Source organism: Ochotona curzoniae, unplaced genomic scaffold, assembly GCF_017591425.1.
Source record: "Ochotona curzoniae isolate NIBS_2020 unplaced genomic scaffold, NIBS_Ocur_1.0 contig_1014, whole genome shotgun sequence".
NCBI classification, from domain to species: domain Eukaryota; kingdom Metazoa; phylum Chordata; class Mammalia; order Lagomorpha; family Ochotonidae; genus Ochotona; species Ochotona curzoniae.
The window spans coordinates 36,779,267-36,798,152 of NW_024464920.1; the positions used below are offsets into that span (position 1 = coordinate 36,779,267).

Below are 18,886 nucleotides of genomic sequence, written 5' to 3' on the forward strand. Positions count from 1 at the left end.
CACCAGGTCCACACGTTCCCGTCTGCAGAAGTGAGTGGGCAGTACCATGTGCAAGACTTCATCTCTGCTCACTAGAAACAAACACTCCATATGTATGGGTCAGTGAGAACTTCGTCCTTAAGAGATTTAAGTTGATTATACCTAGGATGTATGTTCACACGCTTCCTGCTTTGCCTCCTGATGTTTTGATCTGTCAGGCCACAGCCCTGTGCACATTTCACACTGGCATCAAAGGCTGCCAAAAGATCAACTTAAAAGCTAAGTTACTGGTTGGCAATATTAGGGCCTACTTGAGTGGTTTTGTACAACTTACATATTAACTCCTCTTCAGAGGACAAAGGGGTTTACAGTTTTTAAAAATAAGGCAACTTAGAAAAAAAACAACCAACTTCATCTACGTTAAACCTGCTGTTATTAGAATGCTTGAACTATTTCCGTGTCTATATATATAACTTTTGTTTCTTCCATGTTTGACTTTGGACTGTAAAGTATCAGATTGCCTGAATTTACACTCCGACTAAAGAAAATAGTCCTAGTGCCCTTCTGCCTTCTGAGATGCAGGAGAAGCAAGCTGTCAGATTGGTGCTGGCATTTAATAAAAATTTCCTTCTTTTAATGTTGTTTCTTCCTTTCTTCTTTCCTATTTATTTATTCTGGTTTATATAAAACACTGTAAAATAGCCAACACACTAAAAATGCTTTGCATTTCTTCAAAATCTTTTCCTATTCTTTAAGAATGAATATATTTAAGTTGGGCTGGCACCATGGCAACTCAGGATAATCCTCCACCTGACATTCCAGATCCTATATGAGTGCCGGTTCAAGACTCCTCCTTTCCCCCACTGCTCCACTTCTGACCCAGGTCTCTGCCTAGGAAAGCAGCAGAGGATGGTTCAAGTTCTTGAGCCCCTGAACCCATGTAGGAAACTCCTGGCTCCCAACTTTGGGCCAGCCCAGCTCTGGCCATTGTGGCCATTTGGGGCAGTAAAACAGCAGATGGAAAATCTCCATCTCTCCTGTTTCTGTAATTCTGCCTTTCAAATAAAAACAAATAAATCTTTTTTAAAAAAAATATTAGTGTTAATACTGTGGCTATAGCAGGTAAAACTACTGCCTTAAACAGGTACCAGTTTAAGTCCCAACTGCTCTGTTTCTGATCCAGCTCCCTGCTAGTGCACCTGGCAAAAACAGTAAATGGTGCAAATTCTTGGGCCTGCCACCCCATGTAGGAGACCTGGATGAAGCCTCTCACTCCTGACTTTGGCCTGAGCCTAGATGTTGGCAATTTGTGTTGTGAACCAGCAGATGAAAGGTATCTCTCCCTCTCCTTTTCCCCTTTTTCCTCTCTTCTGTAAGTCTGCCTTTTAAGTAAATAAAACTTCCAAAGTAGTAAAGCCGTGTACAAAATCTTTGATTATGTAAACTTCTCTAGCCTTCAGAGACTCAAAACTATGGCTCAGTTAACATTGACTACAAAAATACTGAAGACTCGTTAGTCTATCGTAAGAGCTCAGTGCAAAAAGGCTGGCATTAGGCTTTCAACAAGGAACACAATTACCTTCACTGTGGCTTTGAAATTATTTTTAAAGCCCTTTGACAAAAGCTGGTGTACTAGCTCCAGATTTTGTCCTAGGGCATACTGTATTCATTAAAAAGACTATGCTAACTCCCTTTGTTCCTGATATACTGATCCGCTGATACTTAAACTGTAGAGCCAAAAAGCACAAAAGTGACTTCCATTCCCCTAAACTTACAAATTTATGAAGAAACCCAGAAAAGATACATCCTCCTCTAGTCATTCAACACAGAAAAACAGAAGGGGACACTGTCATCATAGAGTTTGGCCTTAGGAGATGGTTTTTTTTTTTTTTTTTTTAAGATTTATTTATTTTTATTGGAAAGGCAGGGAGGGTCTTCCGATGGTTCACTCCCCAGGTGGCCACAGCAAATTTGAAGTCAGGCGCCTCTTCCAGGTCTCCCACACGGGTGCAGGGACCCAAAGCTTTGGGCGTCCTCGACTGCTATCCCAGGCCACAACCAGGGAGTTGGATGGGAAGCAGAGCTGACAGGATTAGAACTGGTACCCATAAGAGATCCCAGCATGTTCAAGCCAAGGACTTTAACCACTACGCTATCGCACCGGGCCCAGAGATGGCGATTTCTAATCCTGACAGTAAATGGGCAGTAGAAACCATATGTTTACTGACTTAAATAGAACTTAATTTTATAACTTATTATAATAGTATTTGCCAAGCAATATTACCTAATTTAATCATCCTACATACCCTATGAAGTAGCCACTAACATTTTCATTTTGCTAATAAAAAAGTCATTAGTAGGGATAGGGATTCTAATGCCAATGGCTATTTGGGTAATTATAGCATCATTTTAGGCCATACAATGTTATAAACTTAAAAATTTATCTACTTGTAGGGGCTGGCATTATGGTGCAGCAGGTTGAGCTGCCACCTGCAAGGATGGCATTCTATTTGCATTACTAGTTAAAGTCCCACTGCTTCTCTGGTGATGTGCTTGGGATGGCTCAAGTACTTCTGCCTCTGCCACCCATTTGGGATACCAAGGAAGAGTTCAGGTTCCTGGCTTCAACCTGACTCAGTGCCAGCTGTTTTAGACAATTGAAGAGTTAATTGCTGAATGGAGGATTAGTTCATTCCCTCACTCTTGCTCTCTCTGTATAACTCTGATTTTTGAATAAATCTCCTTTAAACAATAACCTGCTACAGATTTATTAAATGTTGAGTCCCACTTGTAATTGCCTTGAAAAGGCTGTGCCAAGTGTTACAACATAAGTCTTCTGGTCAGTGTCTGCATGCTGGAAAGTGGGCTGGGATTCAGATAAAGGAGTCTGACTTCAGTCTGTTTTGTTTTTAAGATTTATTTATTTTTATGGGAAAGGCAGATTAGATTTATAGAGACAGAAAGATCTTCCATTCACTGGTTCACTCCCCAAATGGTCACAACAGTCAGAACCAAGTCAATCTTGAAGCCAGGAGCTTTTCCAGGTCTCCCTCGAAAGTGCAGAGTTCCAATGACTTGGGCCATCCTCTACTGCTTTTCCAGGCAGAGAGGTAGATAGGAAGTAGAGTAGCTGGGACACAAACACACCCATATGGAATCCTGGCACTTGCAAGGTGAGGATTTAGTCACTGAGCCATTATGTCAAGGCCTTCAATCTATTCTTAATCTCTTGTGGAGATACTGCCTCCTGAGAATTTGAAAAGTTCCCTTTCCTGATAAACTCCATCTCATTGAGTCCAAATTCACTAATCTTTATTTTGCTGTGGTAAAGATGTCCAAAATTTTAAAATAACTTCTTTTTCCAGTACAGGCTTTTGAAGGAGTGATTAGAACCAGGCCTGGACCACCTAGGTTCCCTATTAGAGTGCCTGCATTCAAACTCTAGCCCCAATTTTTTTTTTAATAAAAATTTTATTTCTGGGCCCAGCGCGGTGGCGCAAGTGGTTAAGGTCCTCACCTTGCACGCCCAGGATCCCATATGGACACCAGTTCTAATCCCGGCGGCCCCACTTCCCATCCAGCTTCCTGCCTGTGGCCCGGGAAGGCAGTCAAGGACGGCCCATGCCCATGGCTTTGGGAACCTGCACCCACGTGGGAGACCCGGAAGAGGCTCCTGGCTTCGGATCGGCCGTTGCGCTCACTTGGGGAGTGAATCTCCTCTCTGTATATCCGCCTTTCCAATAAAAAATTTTAAAAATAAATAAATAAATAAATCTTATTTTAAAATTTTATTTTTGATGATGTTTACACAGCTGATTAAGGTGGGAAAGGTCAAGGATTAGGGGAAAGTGGGTGTGGCCATCATTTGCAAATTGTTCCTGTTCCTGTGTCTGGAGGAAGGAGGGAGAGAAGAGAGGAAGCCATACACAGCCTCCCATCTACCTCAGTACTCGGGCATAGGCAACGTCTGCCAGATGTCATCCCAGGGTCCCCCACGTACATACAGAATGCTCCAAAGGTTCTTTCCAATGGTGTCAATGATTCTGAAACACTCAATCTTACCACTCCAAAGATGAAGTGATCCTTCCAAGGTCTATTGGCCGACATTGTCCACCTTCGGGTCTCCATGTGCCAAGATACTTACTGTCAGCTCCCGGCTGGGGTAGCTGACCAATTTGTTCTGCCCTCTTTCCTCTGCTATGGTACCAGATGTCTTCTGCAGGCCCCAGTGGGCTGCCATATCCTTCATGTGCAGCTGTGTATCCATCCACTACTCCATCTAAACCACTAACGAGACCCAGTTCTGACATACACACTCCACAATCAGACCACAGATCCTGTGGTTGTCCCCATACTGGGAGTTCTGAGTCCAGCGTTTCAGTTAGGGGGAATCCCCAAAAAGACCTTGTCTGGAATAATCCCAGACCTGACTCATGTGTGCTTGTCAGTACAGGCTCCAGCTCAGTCCATCATCCATATTAGCCTATACACACACTGTTAGTTGGCGACTGCTGGATTGGTTCTGACTCTAGCCGCATCTCTTATGTAAACCAGTGGTACTGTGGTCCAGACCAACCCTGCCCACCATACACTCTGATACACCAGCAGGAACTGCTGCCTAGTCAGTGACCCCCAATAAATCCCACCAGGCCCGCACCCACCCCCAGTTCTTGTGCATGCCAGTATGTCCAGCAGACTGGTCCAGTCTGTCCCGTATCCCATTGAGCTCTTCAGTGCCCGTCAATGGGCACTGAAGTCTAGCTCAACCCAACCTACTCCACTATCCAGGCCAGCAAGTGCCAGTGTCTATCTAACCAGGCCCACTCTCAGCCTGGTTCTCTTGCTCATTAGTGGGAGTTACAAGCCCATCAGAGGAGTACTCAGTCTCCCTACTGGACACATTCCTAGCCCCAGATCTTGCACTATCCAGGTGGTTCTGCAGTCTAGCTTGATAGGATTTACCTCCAGGCCCAGTTCTTGACAGCTGATGCTGCAGCTGAAGAACCTAGATGTTTTCTGCCTTTTGTGATTCTGCCTTAATGGCTTGGCTGGGGGCTGTGTGAACTCCAGGCCTGATAGTCTATGTGACACCTACCCAGCAGGATTCCTGGCAGGTCACATAGGTAGACCACTCCTATAGCTCATCGATTTGTACTTTTTGAAAGTTGCTTGCTTCAAACCCACCAATAGAAGCCTGCTAAGTCATGACTGTATAATTAATAGCCTGAAATGTATAAGAACTGAGGGGCTTAGGCTCTCTCTGGCTCACGCTTCTTTTTTGCCCTCCCCTCAGATCCTGCAGCAGCCTTGCTGCGGCTGCCCAACCCCCCAGCCATGCTGGGCTGGAGGAGGTGGCTGGGAGACCTATGTTAACCTGAATAAACCACCTTTATGCCTTAGCACTGACTTCAGACTTGATGATTATCTGGGGATTTCAAAATCCGGCACAACACAGCAAATCCCAACCAGTCTGTACTTACTCTGGCTCATGCATGCATCAGTGGGTACAGTCCGTTAGCCCAGCCTGGTTCTCCCTCTAAGCCTGTTCGCATGCAGGTCAACAGGTATTGTAGCCCTGCCAGCTTGGTCTGCCCCCAATCCCAGCTCTCATGCTCAACAGTGGCCCAGCAGGGGAGTCCCACAGACCCCCCTACCATACCAGACTCACAACCTTATCCCCCATGTCTCAAGTGTGCTGGTGTGTGCTTTGGTCTAGTCAAGCACAGCCCACCTCACCTTCAGCATTTGCCAGCAGATGCTGCAGCCTGGCTTGGCCCAACCTGGTCTGTCCCCAGTTCCAGCTCATCATGCTGGTGGGTGCTATAGCTTAGCCCAGCCCAGCCAACCCCATTCTGGCCTTAGTGTGAACCGATTGGTGTTTAGGCCCAACCTGGATGTCCTGTACCCTGCCCTGGTTCTCAGATCCACAATGGGGTGTTATGAACGGGCACAGCAAGGCCCACCCCCATACCTGAGAGACACATATGCTGGCAGATACCGTAACCTGGCCTGGTCTGGGTTTTCCTCCCAGTGTTGCTTTTTGCACTGACCTACAGGGACTGCATCCCGACAAAGGAGTTCCCCAAGCTCCTCTATCAGCTCTCTTCCCCATGCCAGATCTGCATACCACTGGGTCCTTTCCTAGCCCCAATTCTGATCTGAACTTCTTGCTAACTTGGAGACTAGGAGGCAGCAGGTGTGGGAGACCTGGATGGAGTGCCCAGCTCCCAGGCACAGCTGTTGTAGACATCCAAAAAGTGAACCTCTCTTTCTTATTCCCTGGCTTTTCAAATAACTAGATCCCACAATGGTCTTAAAGCTAATAGACCAGTCAAATGTCTTGGAGAATTTAGATACATATTGAGTCCTATTTTAGGGTTGAAGAGTTTGGAAGTCTGTGGAACAAAACACTAATGTTTCGCATTCTACTTTTCAAGAATCCTGCTACAATGCTTGGATTCTTGAAAGATTTGGAGGATATCCAAGAAGTGCCCCGAAAGAGCAGGCAGAAATACAGAAATAATTTGGGGCCTATGTTTTCTGAGAAGGGTGATCCTCTGTAACAATTTTAACGGCATGTGTTAGAAAAAAAGCAGGGCAGAGAAAGGGTTAACGCAGGCTACTATCTACACTCTCCGTCCTTCGCATTTCACTTCCAGCATTATTCGCGGGCGCCCCGAGGGCGGAGCCCGCTTCTCTCGCGGCTCCCAGGCAGGGAGGAGTCCGCCGGCCGTCAGAGGGACAAGGCCACTCCGCGCCGGTTCTGAATTCTTCCCTTATTTAGCCCTCGTCACCACCCCTGCTGGGAGAACAGCTGGGCGGACGGTCATCCAAAAGGAAGTGGCTGCCGGCGGCTCCTGACCCGGAATCGGATCCCGGCCCCGCCCCCGCCGCGCCAGGCTTCCTTCTGCAACAGGCGTGGGTCACGCTCTCGGTCGCTCTCTTTCTGCCGCCATCTTGGTTCCGCGTTCCCCTCACAGTAAGTGCTGTCTGCGCCGCTAACTCTATCCACAGCCATCCGCCTTCCTTGTGGGCAGGGTCGCCCTGGGGATTGAGAATTAAAGACAGTTGGAGGCGTTTTGGGCCCGCAGGCTTTCTGTATTCGTCCCTGGACCTCAGGACAAAATGGGGTTCTTGCCGGTGGTGTCTGGCAAAAGCAGGGCATCAGGGCCGCGGGGTTTGGGCCCCCGGCTTCGGTGCTTGGGGACATGGGAGGCTTTTGCCGTGTTGGAGGTGGAAGCGGAGTGCCTGTGCTTTAGGAACGGCTTCCTAAGAACCCGGAGGAGGTTAAGGGGTCACGGCCTTAGAACCCTTCACACCGTATTGATTGTCACAAGCGAATGTTAGGACTTAACTGTCCCGCCTTCCCCCTCTCCGGTTTCCCTGCTGACTCCCGAAAAAGGGGCAGACTGGGAAGCTGCCCCTCGGGTTGAGAACGCAGTGGCGATCGCTGGCCTTGTGGGGTTTGAGTGTGGATTTGAGATACGAACCCGTGCCGTGTTAGCACAAGCTCGAGGTGATGGGCTTGCGGAGGATCCGAGGGTCGCGTGGTTTTCTGCCTGTTGCCGGCTGCTTTGGGGGGCGGCTTGTCCGTGGACATTCGCGTTTGGCTTGAACTTTTTTTTTTTTTCTCTCTCGTAAACCCGCCACAGTTTTTAAGGATACTTGACCCTGGGTTAAACAGGACATTCGTGCTAGCCAATTCAGGCCCCCTTTTTTTATTCCCTTCCTGCAGAAATGCCCGGTGAAGCCACAGAAACGGTCCCTGCTACTGAGCAGGAGTTGCCACAGCCCCAGGCTGAGACAGGTAGGTGCCCCTTGCCCGTGGTCGTTAGCTGGGGAGTTGGGGGTTGACGAGGATACCCCTGTACCTTTTAGAGCTAACAACTGTCATTGAAGTGGGATTACAGCTTGACTGCATAGGAAAGAAGGCGAAGGAATGTAGAAAAAGGGAAAACCGTCTCTACAGTTTCTCGTACAATGCGTGGTCATGTAAAGTTCCCTGGCCTGTTGGTGATTTAGCCAACTGCTAGACATGGGTAAACTCACCTCACCTGGCACTGGGAGGGAAGGGGCTCAGTGATTCTTACCCATTGAGGTTGAGTGACTCAGTCTCATCGAGGAGACCCGAGCTCGTGAGAAGTTGCAGCCAGAAAGTTGCATGGAGGTTTTAGGTATCAGGGCCTGGCCCTGTTCCTCCATCACATGTCTGGTTGGCACAGTGGCCGGGGTATATGTGGCCTACTGGGCCCCAGAGCCCTCTGAAGTCAGTTCACGCATTTTCCCAGTAGGTGCTGAGATATTTAGAGGGTGCTGGAGTCATGTCTGTAGTGAAGTCAGGATTGATGGGAGTGGATCCTTCTTTGCCTTATCTTAAGCCTTGGAAATCGTGGGTGTAGAATATGGCATGAGGGCAGGTTTTGAATTCTGGTTCAAACCTGTCTGAAAATTTTGAGAGGATGTGGTGGAAAACTTTTTGAAGTGATAGTCTTGCTGAGGAAGTTGTGTGATAATGAAAGGCATCTAAAGGCTGTATCCTGATTTCCTCTGTTTTCATGATAAATTTGCTGTTTCAATTCTACCTGTGGCTTAAGGGCAATGCCTGTATCCTTTTGGAGTTAAAGTGGAGTTGTTTGTAACTAGAAGCATGATGTTTGGTCTCCACCTGCTTGGTTTCAGCAGCTGAAGGGATTACTACAGCTGCTAGAGGAGAAAGGGGAGTTGGGAGCCCGGGGAGCTATGGGAAATACCAGACCACACTGATCTGAAGGAAGAGGGGTAAATAAAGGACTATTCTAGAACCTGTCATCTTAGTGCTAGACAAGATTTTAGAGCTTGTATTGTTAACAACTCACTTTTAGAAACGTGGAGACAAGTTCAGCTAAATTTAGTCGTCTGGTTTCAAGTTTCAAAACTAATGCCATGTACTTCTGGACAGTCCCTAGGCAGTGCTGTTAAACATACATCTGAACAATCTGAGGGCCTACAGATTCATAAAAAGATGGACTGACTATAAAAATTCGGGGTTTGTGTATAGTTCAGTAGAACTAGCGGGGTAACTTACTGAGGAAAATAGATGATGGTGCCGAAGCAGGTAATTTGAACCTTATGTCTTGAAGTCCTTTTAGAAAAAAAAAATTCACTCCAAATTTAGGTTTCTAAATTCATATTTGAAAGCACTTGTACTGTAATGCTGAGATTTTGACCTACCAATTTTCTGGAGAAAACTGGCTGCAGTATCTGTGTTGTCTCAGTGGGATTCCATAGGAATTAAGAATGATTGGGTGAGTGAGCTGTGATTTTGGATACTTTTGGGATATTTGAGGGATTATTTTTCGTGCTCCCTTCAGGCCTTAAGCATTTGTTGATCCAGTTAATCCTGTATTGTTTTCTGGATGACAGACTTTTTTTTTGTCCCTGACAAAGTCTTTGCTAAGTTTTACTGTGGGTCTATTTTGAATGAATGAAAAATAGCTTGTCTAAATCGTTGAGTGAGGATCCAGTATGTTCTTGCCACTCACATTCTTCCAAAATAGAACCACACAATCTGGTTTAGCAAGTTGGGTAATGACTTTATAATACAGTCGCTAGCCTTGTGACTAAGCTGTTTATGTTTGATTGATGTAAGGAAGGTTTGTAGAGACCAGAGAGTCCGGGCCAGTCGTAGTCGTTTGGTTTTTGATGAGTAAGTAAATTGTGGCATAAGGTAGCTGATTAAGCTAGTAAAGGGCTAAATTGTGCCAGGTTTTTCCCAGTAGACGCCTGGGGTATAAGAACCTTATTTTTGGTTTTGTTTTTTCTTCAACTCTGGTTTGCCATTATTGTCACTGCTTGCTGCAGTTGTCAGTACCTGTTTCCATCAGTCGGGTCCTTGGGTGGACAGGCCGGCATGGTTGCTCTCCTGTGGTGATGCTCTGAGCCAGGTGAACTGCTTGGGAGTAGGGTCCATGTCATGGAAGGTCCCAGTTGGGAAGATGGACAGGCGTGCTCAGCTAACTCCCAGGCTATGCTTCCGTTTACAGATAAGCTGCTGTGAGATTGTTCTTCCTACCCTAAAATAGTTGGTTTATTTTAGTAGAACTTGGGTAGTATGGGGGGTGGGCAAGATTGATATTGCCTGTCACCTTCGTGGTGACTCAAACCTCAGATTTTAAAATCCAGTGTTTCCTGTAAGGCATGTTGTACCAAGTTGGGCTACATAACTCACCTTTGTTTTTGTTTCTGTTTTTGTTTTTTTCTTCCCTTCTTTATCTTTGCTTTTCCAACTGTGCTGTGTTCAGCTTTGCCTGGCACTGCTGCCTTAGGACAACCTGGACCTTCCCTTGCCCCCCAGCAATGCCCCCTGGCAACTGCTACCCAGCCTTCCCCATTCCCATCCACCACTACAGTCACCTCGACCCCCTGTGAAATTCCTTTTCCCCAGCCATCGTCTGGAACAACCCTGCCTTTGGGAACTGCCCCTGACACTCCAGTTTTCCTACCAAACTTAATAGGGCCTCCAATCTCCCCAGCCGCCTTAGCTCTGGCCTCCCCCATGATAGCTCCTAGTCTGAAAGGTGCCCACTCCCCTTCATCTCCCTTGGCTTTGGTGGCCTTGGCTCCCCACTCAAAAATTCCAAAGAGTTGTGCCTCGCCACCTCTGACCTCACCACCTACAGTTGGTAGCACTGGGTCAGGGTCAGTGACATCTGTGTCTGCCCCCAAGGCTGTTGCAGAATCAAAGGCCTCTCCTATACCCATTCTCCCACAAGTAGGTCCTAATCGGAAAGGCACCACCAGTGCTCTTCCCTCTAGCTTTGTCACACCCCCAGCAGCTGCTCAGGCCGGGGTAGCTGGCTGTCCTCAGGCACCAGCCACCAGTCCCCTTGCTTCCCCACACAGCCCTGTAAACCCCACACTAAAAGAACCCTCTAGTGCACCTGCTGCCTCACCTCATTCAGCCCAGCCCATTTCTGTCATGGCCTCTTCTCAAACGGCCGCACCTCCCAGCGTCACTCCAGGTTCTCATCTACCACCTTTACACCAGAGTTCCACTGGTTTGCCTGTCCAGCCATTAGGTCAGACATGCCCTGGTGACCTGTCCAGTCCTGCCCTGAGTACCATTTCTGTGGAGCGTTCTTTAGGGGCCTCTTACTCTTCTCAGAGATCTGCACTTTCTTCCCTTTCTCCCAGAAGTGAGCTGGTTCCTGGTTCTATGACTGCTTTTCCAGTAGGGGCTCCAGCTTCCCCTCTGGCTCCATCCATTAATAAAGGACCTATAACTTGCAGCCCTTCTGACTCCCCACACGGAACTGCTGCTTCATTATGTCCTACAGACTCTTTTGTTCTCAAGGGTTCTCCTAATGTCACTCATCATCAGCCTTTGGGGACCACGATTCTTGCTGCTTCTTCTGGAATAGGCTTTGAAGAGGCCCCAATCTCTTCCTTAGGAACCTCCCCACTTGTGGCTAACCCCTCTATCACTTCTGCAGCACCTGCTGCCTTTCAGGTAGCTTCTTGTGTGTCTTCTCCAATCTCATCAGGCCCAAACAGTAGAAGAGAGCCAGCTTCCCCTCCTGTCTTGGTTAGAGCACCTGCTGCTCCCCAGGGACCCCCTACCCCACAAGCATCAACTCCCCTGGGGGATTCAGTCTTTCCTCAGCTGGTCTCTACAGATAGGAACCTCCCAAGCCAAAAAGATCTCCAGACTGTACCAGCTTGTCCTGTAAGATCCTCTGTTTGTGTATCCCAGGCAGAACTCCCTGCCAAGAAAGACCTTGCTCTACCACCATCGGCCTTGGCAGCCCCAGAAGATTTCCCTTGTCCCCCAAATAAATTGTCTTCTCCGGAGATGCCACTTTGTCCAGAAACTACCCTGGCAAAGGAAATCCTTGTGGAGCCTCTCCCTGTAGGCAAGCCAGCCATTGCTCCTACCTCTCCTCTGTGTAGGAGTTCTCCAGCCTGCATCATCGAGAAAGATTCTTATGCAAGCCCAGACCCTGCTGGTCGTCTCCTCAAAAGTTCTTTGACCTCTCCACTGATGGTTCCATTTTCTTTGGAAAGTGGTGGCCCTACTGAGGTAGCCCCCACTGCACCTGTGGCTCCAGTGATGAGTGGATTTTCTCAGACTGTTTCTGCTTCCCTGGCTACTTCTTCCCAGCCCTCTGAAATTCCCAAGGCTTCGCCCTTTCCCTCGCTTCCTCCAGCCAGGACTTCTCCAGACACAGAGAAAGTTGGTGACATTTCTCACAGCTCATTGCCTCCTGTGGTTTCTTCTTCTGAGGGTTGCCCAGCTGGGGACACTGGTGCTCCAGCCACTGCACTTGTCAAGGGCACTCTAACTTGCCCATCTTCTTCAGAATCTCTCGCATCTCCTGAGACTAAAACACTTCCAACCAAGAAAGAGTCTCCTCAGTGTCCTCTTTCTGATGTTCCTGTAGGGAATCTCGCACCCTCTTCTCTCCCAAAGGACGCTCTATCCCTACAAGGCCTTGAAATCTCACTAGCCAAGAAGCAGTGTTCTACTTCTCCATCTTCCCTAGAGGTCCCTGCTGCCCCAGCCATGACTCCTTCTCCCAAAGAGGCTCCAAAGGGGGCTCCTGCTACTCCAGCTACCCCATCTTCTGCTTCCTCAGCTAAGAGTTCTCCCTCTCCAAAGAAGACCCCACCCTCCAAAGGGACCTCTGCTTCCCCAGCTGTGACAACTTCCTTCTGCAAAGGAACTCCAACTACCCCATCATCCAAAGAGACCCCTATTGCCCCAGCTGCAACTCTTTCCCCTAAAGAGATTCTGACAACATTAGGCCTCAAAGAGGTCCCAGATAACGCATCCACCAAAGGAAGCTCCACTCCTCCAGCAACTGCCATCTCCAAGAAGACCTCAGCCCCCAAGGGAGACCCAGCCACCCCGCGCCCCAAAAAGGCTTCCACTCCCTTAACTGTAGCACCTCCCTCCCCCAAAGAAAGCCCAGACAACCTGCCCCCCAAAGGGGCCTCCACTCCCCCAGCTGGGGTTCTTCCCACCCCAAAAAAGGGCTCAGCCCCCAAAGGAGCTCCTGCTAGCCCATCTCCCAAAGAGACCCCTATAATTCCAGCTGCAACACTTCCCTCCCCCACCGGAGAGAGTTCAGCTGCACCATCCTTCACAAAGGCTCCAGCCTCCAAGGAAAGCTCAGCTGTCCCACCCCCCAAAGAAGTCCCAGCTGCAACTCCCCCCTCTCCCAAAAAGACCCCACTCTCAAACGAGGCCTCCACTCCCCCAGCTGAGACTCCCCCTGCTCCTAAAAAGGCCTTAGCCTCAAAAGAGGCCTCCACTCCAGGTGCGACTCCCTCCCCCAAAAAGACCCCAGCCCCAAAAGGGAACTTCAGTCCCTCAGCCATGAATCCCTCCTCCCCTAAAAAGCCCTCAGAATCAAAAGAGGACTCCACTCGCCCAGATGTGACTTCCCCCTCTCCCAAAAAGACCCCAGCCTCAAAACAGGCCTCCACTCCCCCAGCTGAGACTCCTCCCTCTCCCAAAAAGCCCCCAGCCTCAAAAGAGGACTCTACTCCAGCTTCGACTCCCTCTCCCAAAAAGACCCCAGCCCCAAAAGAGGACTCTACTCCAGCTTCGACTCCCTCTCCCAAAAAGACCCCAGCCCCAAAAGAGGACTCTACTCCAGCTTCGACTCCCTCTCCCAAAAAGGCCCCAGCCCCAAAAGAGGACTCTACTCCAGCTTCGACTCCCTCCCCCAAAAAGACCCCAGCCCCAAAAGAGGACTCTACTCCAGCTTCGACTCCCTCCCCCAAAAAGACCCCAGCCCCAAAAGAGGACTCTACTCCAGCTTTGACTCCCCCCAAAAAGACCCCAGCCCCAAAAGAGGACTCTACTCCAGCTTCGACTCCCTCTCCCAAAAAGACCCCAGCCCCAAAAGAGGACTCTACTCCAGCTTCGACTCCCTCCCCCAAAAAGACCCCAGCCCCAAAAGAGGACTCTGCTCCAGCTTTGACTCCCTCCCCCAAAAAGACCCCAGCCCCAAAAGAGGACTCTGCTCCAGCTTCGACTCCCTCCCCCAAAAAGACCCCAGCCCCAAAAGAGGACTCTGCTCCAGCTTCGACTCCCTCCCCCAAAAAGACCCCAGCCCCAAAAGAGGACTCTGCTCCAGCTTCGACTCCCTCCCCCAAAAAGACCCCAGCCTCAAAAGGGAACTCCTTTCCCTCAGCTGAGATTCCCCCCTCCCCTAAAAAGCCCCCAGCCTCAAAAGAAGCCTCCACTCCCCCAGCTGCCCATCCCCCTTCTCCTAAAAAGGTCCCAGCCCCCAAAGAGGCCTCCATTCCCCCAGCTGGGACTCCTCCCTCCTCCAAAAAAGCCCCAGCCCCGAAAGGTGCCCCAGCTACTCCAATCCCCAAAGAGACCCCAGGTACCCCATCTCCTAAAGAGAACCTTATTCCAGCTGTGACACCACCCTCTCCCAAGGAGGTTCCAACTGCGTCCACAATGGAGAGTTCAGCTACTCCATCCCCCAAGGAGGTCCCCACCCCTCAAGCTGCAGTTATGCCCTCCAGAAAGACTCTAGTTACCAAGGAAAGTCCAGCTGCCCAACCCCCCAAAGAGCTCCCAGCTGCAACTCTTTCTTCCTCCAAAAAGGCCCCAGCCACCAAAGGAACCCCAGCCACAAGTACTCCCACCTCCAAAAAGGCTCCGGCTTCCAAGGGAGGCCCAGGTATCCCACCTCCCAAGGAGATCCCTGCAACTTTGGCCCCTACTCCTCCAGCTGCTGCTCTTCCCTCCCCCCAAAAGGCCCCATCCTCTAAAAAGGCCTCTGCTCTCTCAGCTGAGACCCCTCCAGCCCCTAAAGGAGCCCCTACTCCCTCTGCCTTCTCCAAAAAGGCCCCTGGCCCCAAAGAGCCTCCCTTCTACCCTACAGAGAGTTCACTTAAACCACCAGAGGCTCCTACTCCGTTTCCCAAAGGAGGACCAGAGGCCTCTGTTCAAGAAGCTTCCACAACCCCTGCCGTGAGTTCTCTCTTTCCACAAAAAGCTACAGCTCCCAAGGGGACTCCTAGTCCTCAGGCTGTGACCCCTCCTCCCAGAGGTTCCCCTGGTGCTCCAGTATCAGTCACAAGTCCCACAGAGGCCATTAGCTCCCAGGAATCAGCAGAGCTCCCCATTCCCAAGGAAGCACTTGCTCCAGCTCCAGGAAGTTCACCCGTTGTGGCAGCTGTCACACAGAGTGGTCCAGCAGCCAGGAAGAGTCCTGCTGCTTCAGCTCCTGCTTGCTCAGATCTGTCAGCTAAGAATGACACTAAAGGATCTGTTTCACCAGTGGCTACAGCCTCTCTACAGACAGTGCAGGTTCAGAAAGACTCTGCAAAGGCTGCAAAAGTAGTCCCTATCTCTCCTATGAAAAACAGGGACTCTTTTCATTCCCCAAAGGGTCCCTTGGCTCCCGCAACTGAGTCTAAGGCAGCTAGCCCTTCAGCAGTAGCTGCCTCTGAGAAGGTCCTTTCTAAAGTTGGAGCAGCCTCTGTCCCTTCAGCAGCCACCCCACCAGCCTCTCTGCCTTTTGCTCCTCCCCCAGTTCCCCCTCTGCTTCCTAAACAGCAAGTTCTGCCGTCCTCACCTGGGCTGGTCCTGGAACCACCCCCTAAACCCGCAGCCCCTGCTGATGAGGATGAGCTGCCGCCTCTGATCCCCCCGGAACCAATCTCCGGGGGAGTGCCTTTCCAGTCGGTCCTCGTCAACATGCCCACCCCTAAATCTGCTGGGATCCCTGTCCCAACCCCCTCTGCCAAGCAACCTGTTCTGAAGAACAACAAGGGTATTTTGCCTTGGTTTGCTGTGTGCATGGTGTGTTGCCCACACCCCTCTTTGGGGGCTACCCACCAATACTAACCCTAGGATGCGCCGCTTTCTACAGTATATCTGCTTGTGTTTAGATGTAGAACATAGAGTGATGGTTCTAAATGCAAAACCAATCTTGATATTCATCACCTCAGGTAGTTTGGTGTGATCCAGAATAATCCTTGGTCCGCCATCTTTTTCAACCTACCTGATGTGACATTGAAAACCAAGACCCACCAGCTCTTTGGTTTGCTCTAATTCCCTACCACATCACTAACCTTGTCCCTGGGCCTGGGATTTGCTAAAATATTGGGGAATGTGAAATATCTACTTCTTATCGCTTCTTAGTAATGACCAGTTGCCCAGGGATGTCCTTTTTAAAATGTAGAAACCTCTTTTTCATAGCCTTAGAGTGGTATCGATGTGCGCTTTGTTTTCCTCGGTAGTCTGTTGATGCTTGGCTTTTGAATGGAGAGAAAGCAATGTGTTTGGAAGAAAGTAGAGAAGGTGACTATTGGAGCTGTAATTGGCCATTGAGAATCTTCCAGCTGTAGTGATCCAGTCAAATGGCTCTGATGAATGGCTTGAAAACTAGGATGAATGTGTGTAGACACCTGCTTCTGGCCTCCTCTAACCTGGTTTAAAGGAAGCCAGGACAGCACCCTGCCTGTTCTGCCTCTGCGATGTGATTTTTACTGTTTTGCATTTACAAATGTACAGAGATACCTTCTGCCAGAACCTGTCTGGGATTGTGCTATCATGGGGTGAAATTAGAGTTAATGGATCATTGTTGTTGACTTGTGCCAAGAAATAAAAACCTTGAGGTAAAGAGAGCAGTTAACAATGCATAAACTGCTTGGCCTATGTAGCAAACCTCTCATTTCTTGGACTGGGTCTTTAATAGATGTGTATTCACTGGTTTATAACAGAGTTGGAGGCCCTCAGGCTGGTTTCCCACAAACCAAGTGGTTTGCATTTAATTTTGTCAGGTCTAGCATAAGCAGTGACTAGTAGTCCAGACAGGCCATGGTGAGGTACCTCCCTTGCAAGCTCTGCTATGAAATGCTAAGAGTGGTTTTTCATCTTAGGGTCTGGAACAGAATCGGACAGCGATGAGTCCGTGCCAGAGCTTGAGGAACAGGATTCCACACAGGCAACCACACAGCAGGCCCAGGTGGGTATTCTCTTGCTGGTATACGTCTTTGAATTAAGGGGCCAGTGAGCAGTCAGGGTTGATCAGATATGACTTTTGTACTTGGGACTTGCAAGCTTTCATAAAGTGAACCATATGGAGCATGTGGCATCTACATCTTGGTTTCATTTAACTCAAACTTGTTTTTCAGCTGGCTGCAGCAGCTGAAATCGATGAAGAACCTGTCAGTAAGGCTAAACAGAGTCGGAGTGAAAAGAAGGCACGGAAGGTAAGATTGTGGGTAACACACAAGGTTAAAGTGGATCTATAGTAGAACCCTTGGTGGTAGTAGTTGAATCCTACTTTAGTTAAATTAAAGTAGCAAAAGGCACTGTGCCAGAAAACCCAGGAATATTCAAAAATAGCTTCATAGTCTTGTATAAACCTCTTCAACTGAGAAAAGACTTTGCTGTGGATGTTGTATTACTGTGTTCTTGCATCCTGAAACTAATTCTGAGTTAAAAACCTGATGTTATTTTCTGTTCTGCAGGCCATGTCCAAGCTGGGCCTGCGGCAGGTTACAGGGGTCACCAGAGTCACTATCCGGAAATCTAAGAATATCCTCTTTGTCATCACAAAACCTGACGTCTACAAGAGCCCAGCCTCAGACACCTACATCGTTTTTGGGGAAGCCAAGGTGACTAGAGTTTTCTACAGCTTGTTCTAGACCAAGGTTTCTCAACCTCAGGTCCTTTGACATTTTGAATCAGGTAGATTTTTGTGGTGGAAGGGCCATTCGTGCATCTTTGCTTTTTAGCAGCATTATATTCAGTTACAATAGCCAAGAAAATGTCCACTGATATTGTCACCTGTTCCCTGGGGAACAATTATATATATTTAGCTTAATAAATAGGTTCAAATCAGGATTTAATAAAAAATGTATACATGATTTCTATTTGCTACACACTAATTACTTGAATTTCTGTATTTTCTGCCCTGTAGATTGAAGACTTATCTCAGCAAGCACAACTAGCAGCAGCTGAGAAATTCAAAGTTCAAGGTGAAGCTGTCTCCAACATTCAGGAAAACACACAGACTCCAACTGTACAGGAGGAGAGTGAAGAGGAAGAGGTATACCAGCAGATTTCTTACTGTGAAGGCACTTGGTTACAATGTTTGTTTTGGCAAGTGGATACTGTATTGGTTTAGGCCAGGGATGGGAATGTCTAACCCTGCCAGAGCAACTGCAGGCAACACTGGAAATTTACAAAGTCTTTAGCTGGCTAGTTTGTAAATTGAAAATTAGTGCAGCCTATGAGTCATTTTATAAATATCCAAAAGCATTAGCAATAAAGATTTTCACTCTTGCTTTTGGCACTCAATCTCCATTGAGTGGCTTTTGAAATAAATACATTAACTAGTTTCAAGAAACTGATTCTAAAGAATTGCTAAAGTTACTCATGCCTTTAATTTATTGAGGCTTTTTATCCACCCCCTCTTCTCAGGTTGATGAAACAGGTGTGGAAGTTAAGGATATAGAGTTGGTCATGTCACAAGCAAATGTGTCCAGAGCAAAGGCAGTCCGAGCCCTGAAGAACAACAGTAATGATATTGTAAATGCTATTATGGTGAGTGTCGATGCCTCACTCTGCTCCCTCTGCTCTGACCTGTTGATGACATTTTTCTCTGCTTAACAACAGCCGCTTGGGAAGCATTGTCCCAAAGCCTATTCTCAGTTGCTTTAGATTTCAGTGACCTGAGCTTGCCTACACTGTCTATAACTAATTGTGTTTTCCTCTCTCTTACAGGAATTAACAATGTAACCATCTGAAACACAAGGACCTTTTTTTTTTTTTTTTGGTGTTTCAAAGAGTAATGCAGCTTGGTTTGAAATTTGTACTGTTTCTATCATTAATAAAGTTATGGCTTCTTGTTGGATGAACTCAGTAGATGCTTGTTCTCTTCCCCAGAAA

The 18,886-nt window shown here is 48.4% G+C and overlaps 1 protein-coding gene across 2 annotated transcripts; it reads left to right on the forward strand.

Annotated features, from left to right (window-relative positions):
* The first annotated feature begins 6,856 nt into the window (after nucleotides 1-6,856).
* Nucleotides 6,857-18,855, forward strand: NACA (nascent polypeptide associated complex subunit alpha). Of its 2 annotated transcripts, none has more exons than XM_040983396.1 (8): nucleotides 6,857-6,958; nucleotides 7,715-7,786; nucleotides 16,870-16,955; nucleotides 17,125-17,202; nucleotides 17,464-17,610; nucleotides 17,916-18,044; nucleotides 18,419-18,541; nucleotides 18,722-18,855. In XM_040983396.1, the coding sequence occupies exons 2-8, from the start codon at nucleotides 7,717-7,719 to the stop codon at nucleotides 18,734-18,736; spliced, it is 648 nt and encodes a 215-aa protein (XP_040839330.1). In that variant the 5' UTR covers nucleotides 6,857-6,958; nucleotides 7,715-7,716; the 3' UTR covers nucleotides 18,737-18,855. The 2 variants fall into 2 exon arrangements, with proteins under 2 accessions (XP_040839330.1, XP_040839340.1); XM_040983406.1 differs by having other exon boundaries at nucleotides 6,921-6,958; nucleotides 7,687-7,786.
* The last annotated feature ends 31 nt before the right edge of the window (nucleotides 18,856-18,886 follow it).

Excerpts from the sequence above, each read along its gene's own strand:
- NACA (XM_040983396.1), top strand. The coding sequence starts at position 7,717 with ATGCCCGGTGAAGCCACAGAAACGGTCCCTGCTACTGAGCAGGAGTTG. Across the intron at positions 16,956-17,124 it reads CAACCACACAGCAGGCCCAG|CTGGCTGCAGCAGCTGAAAT; the intron begins GTGGGTATTCTC and ends CTTGTTTTTCAG. Across the intron at positions 17,203-17,463 it reads GTGAAAAGAAGGCACGGAAG|GCCATGTCCAAGCTGGGCCT; the intron begins GTAAGATTGTGG and ends TCTGTTCTGCAG.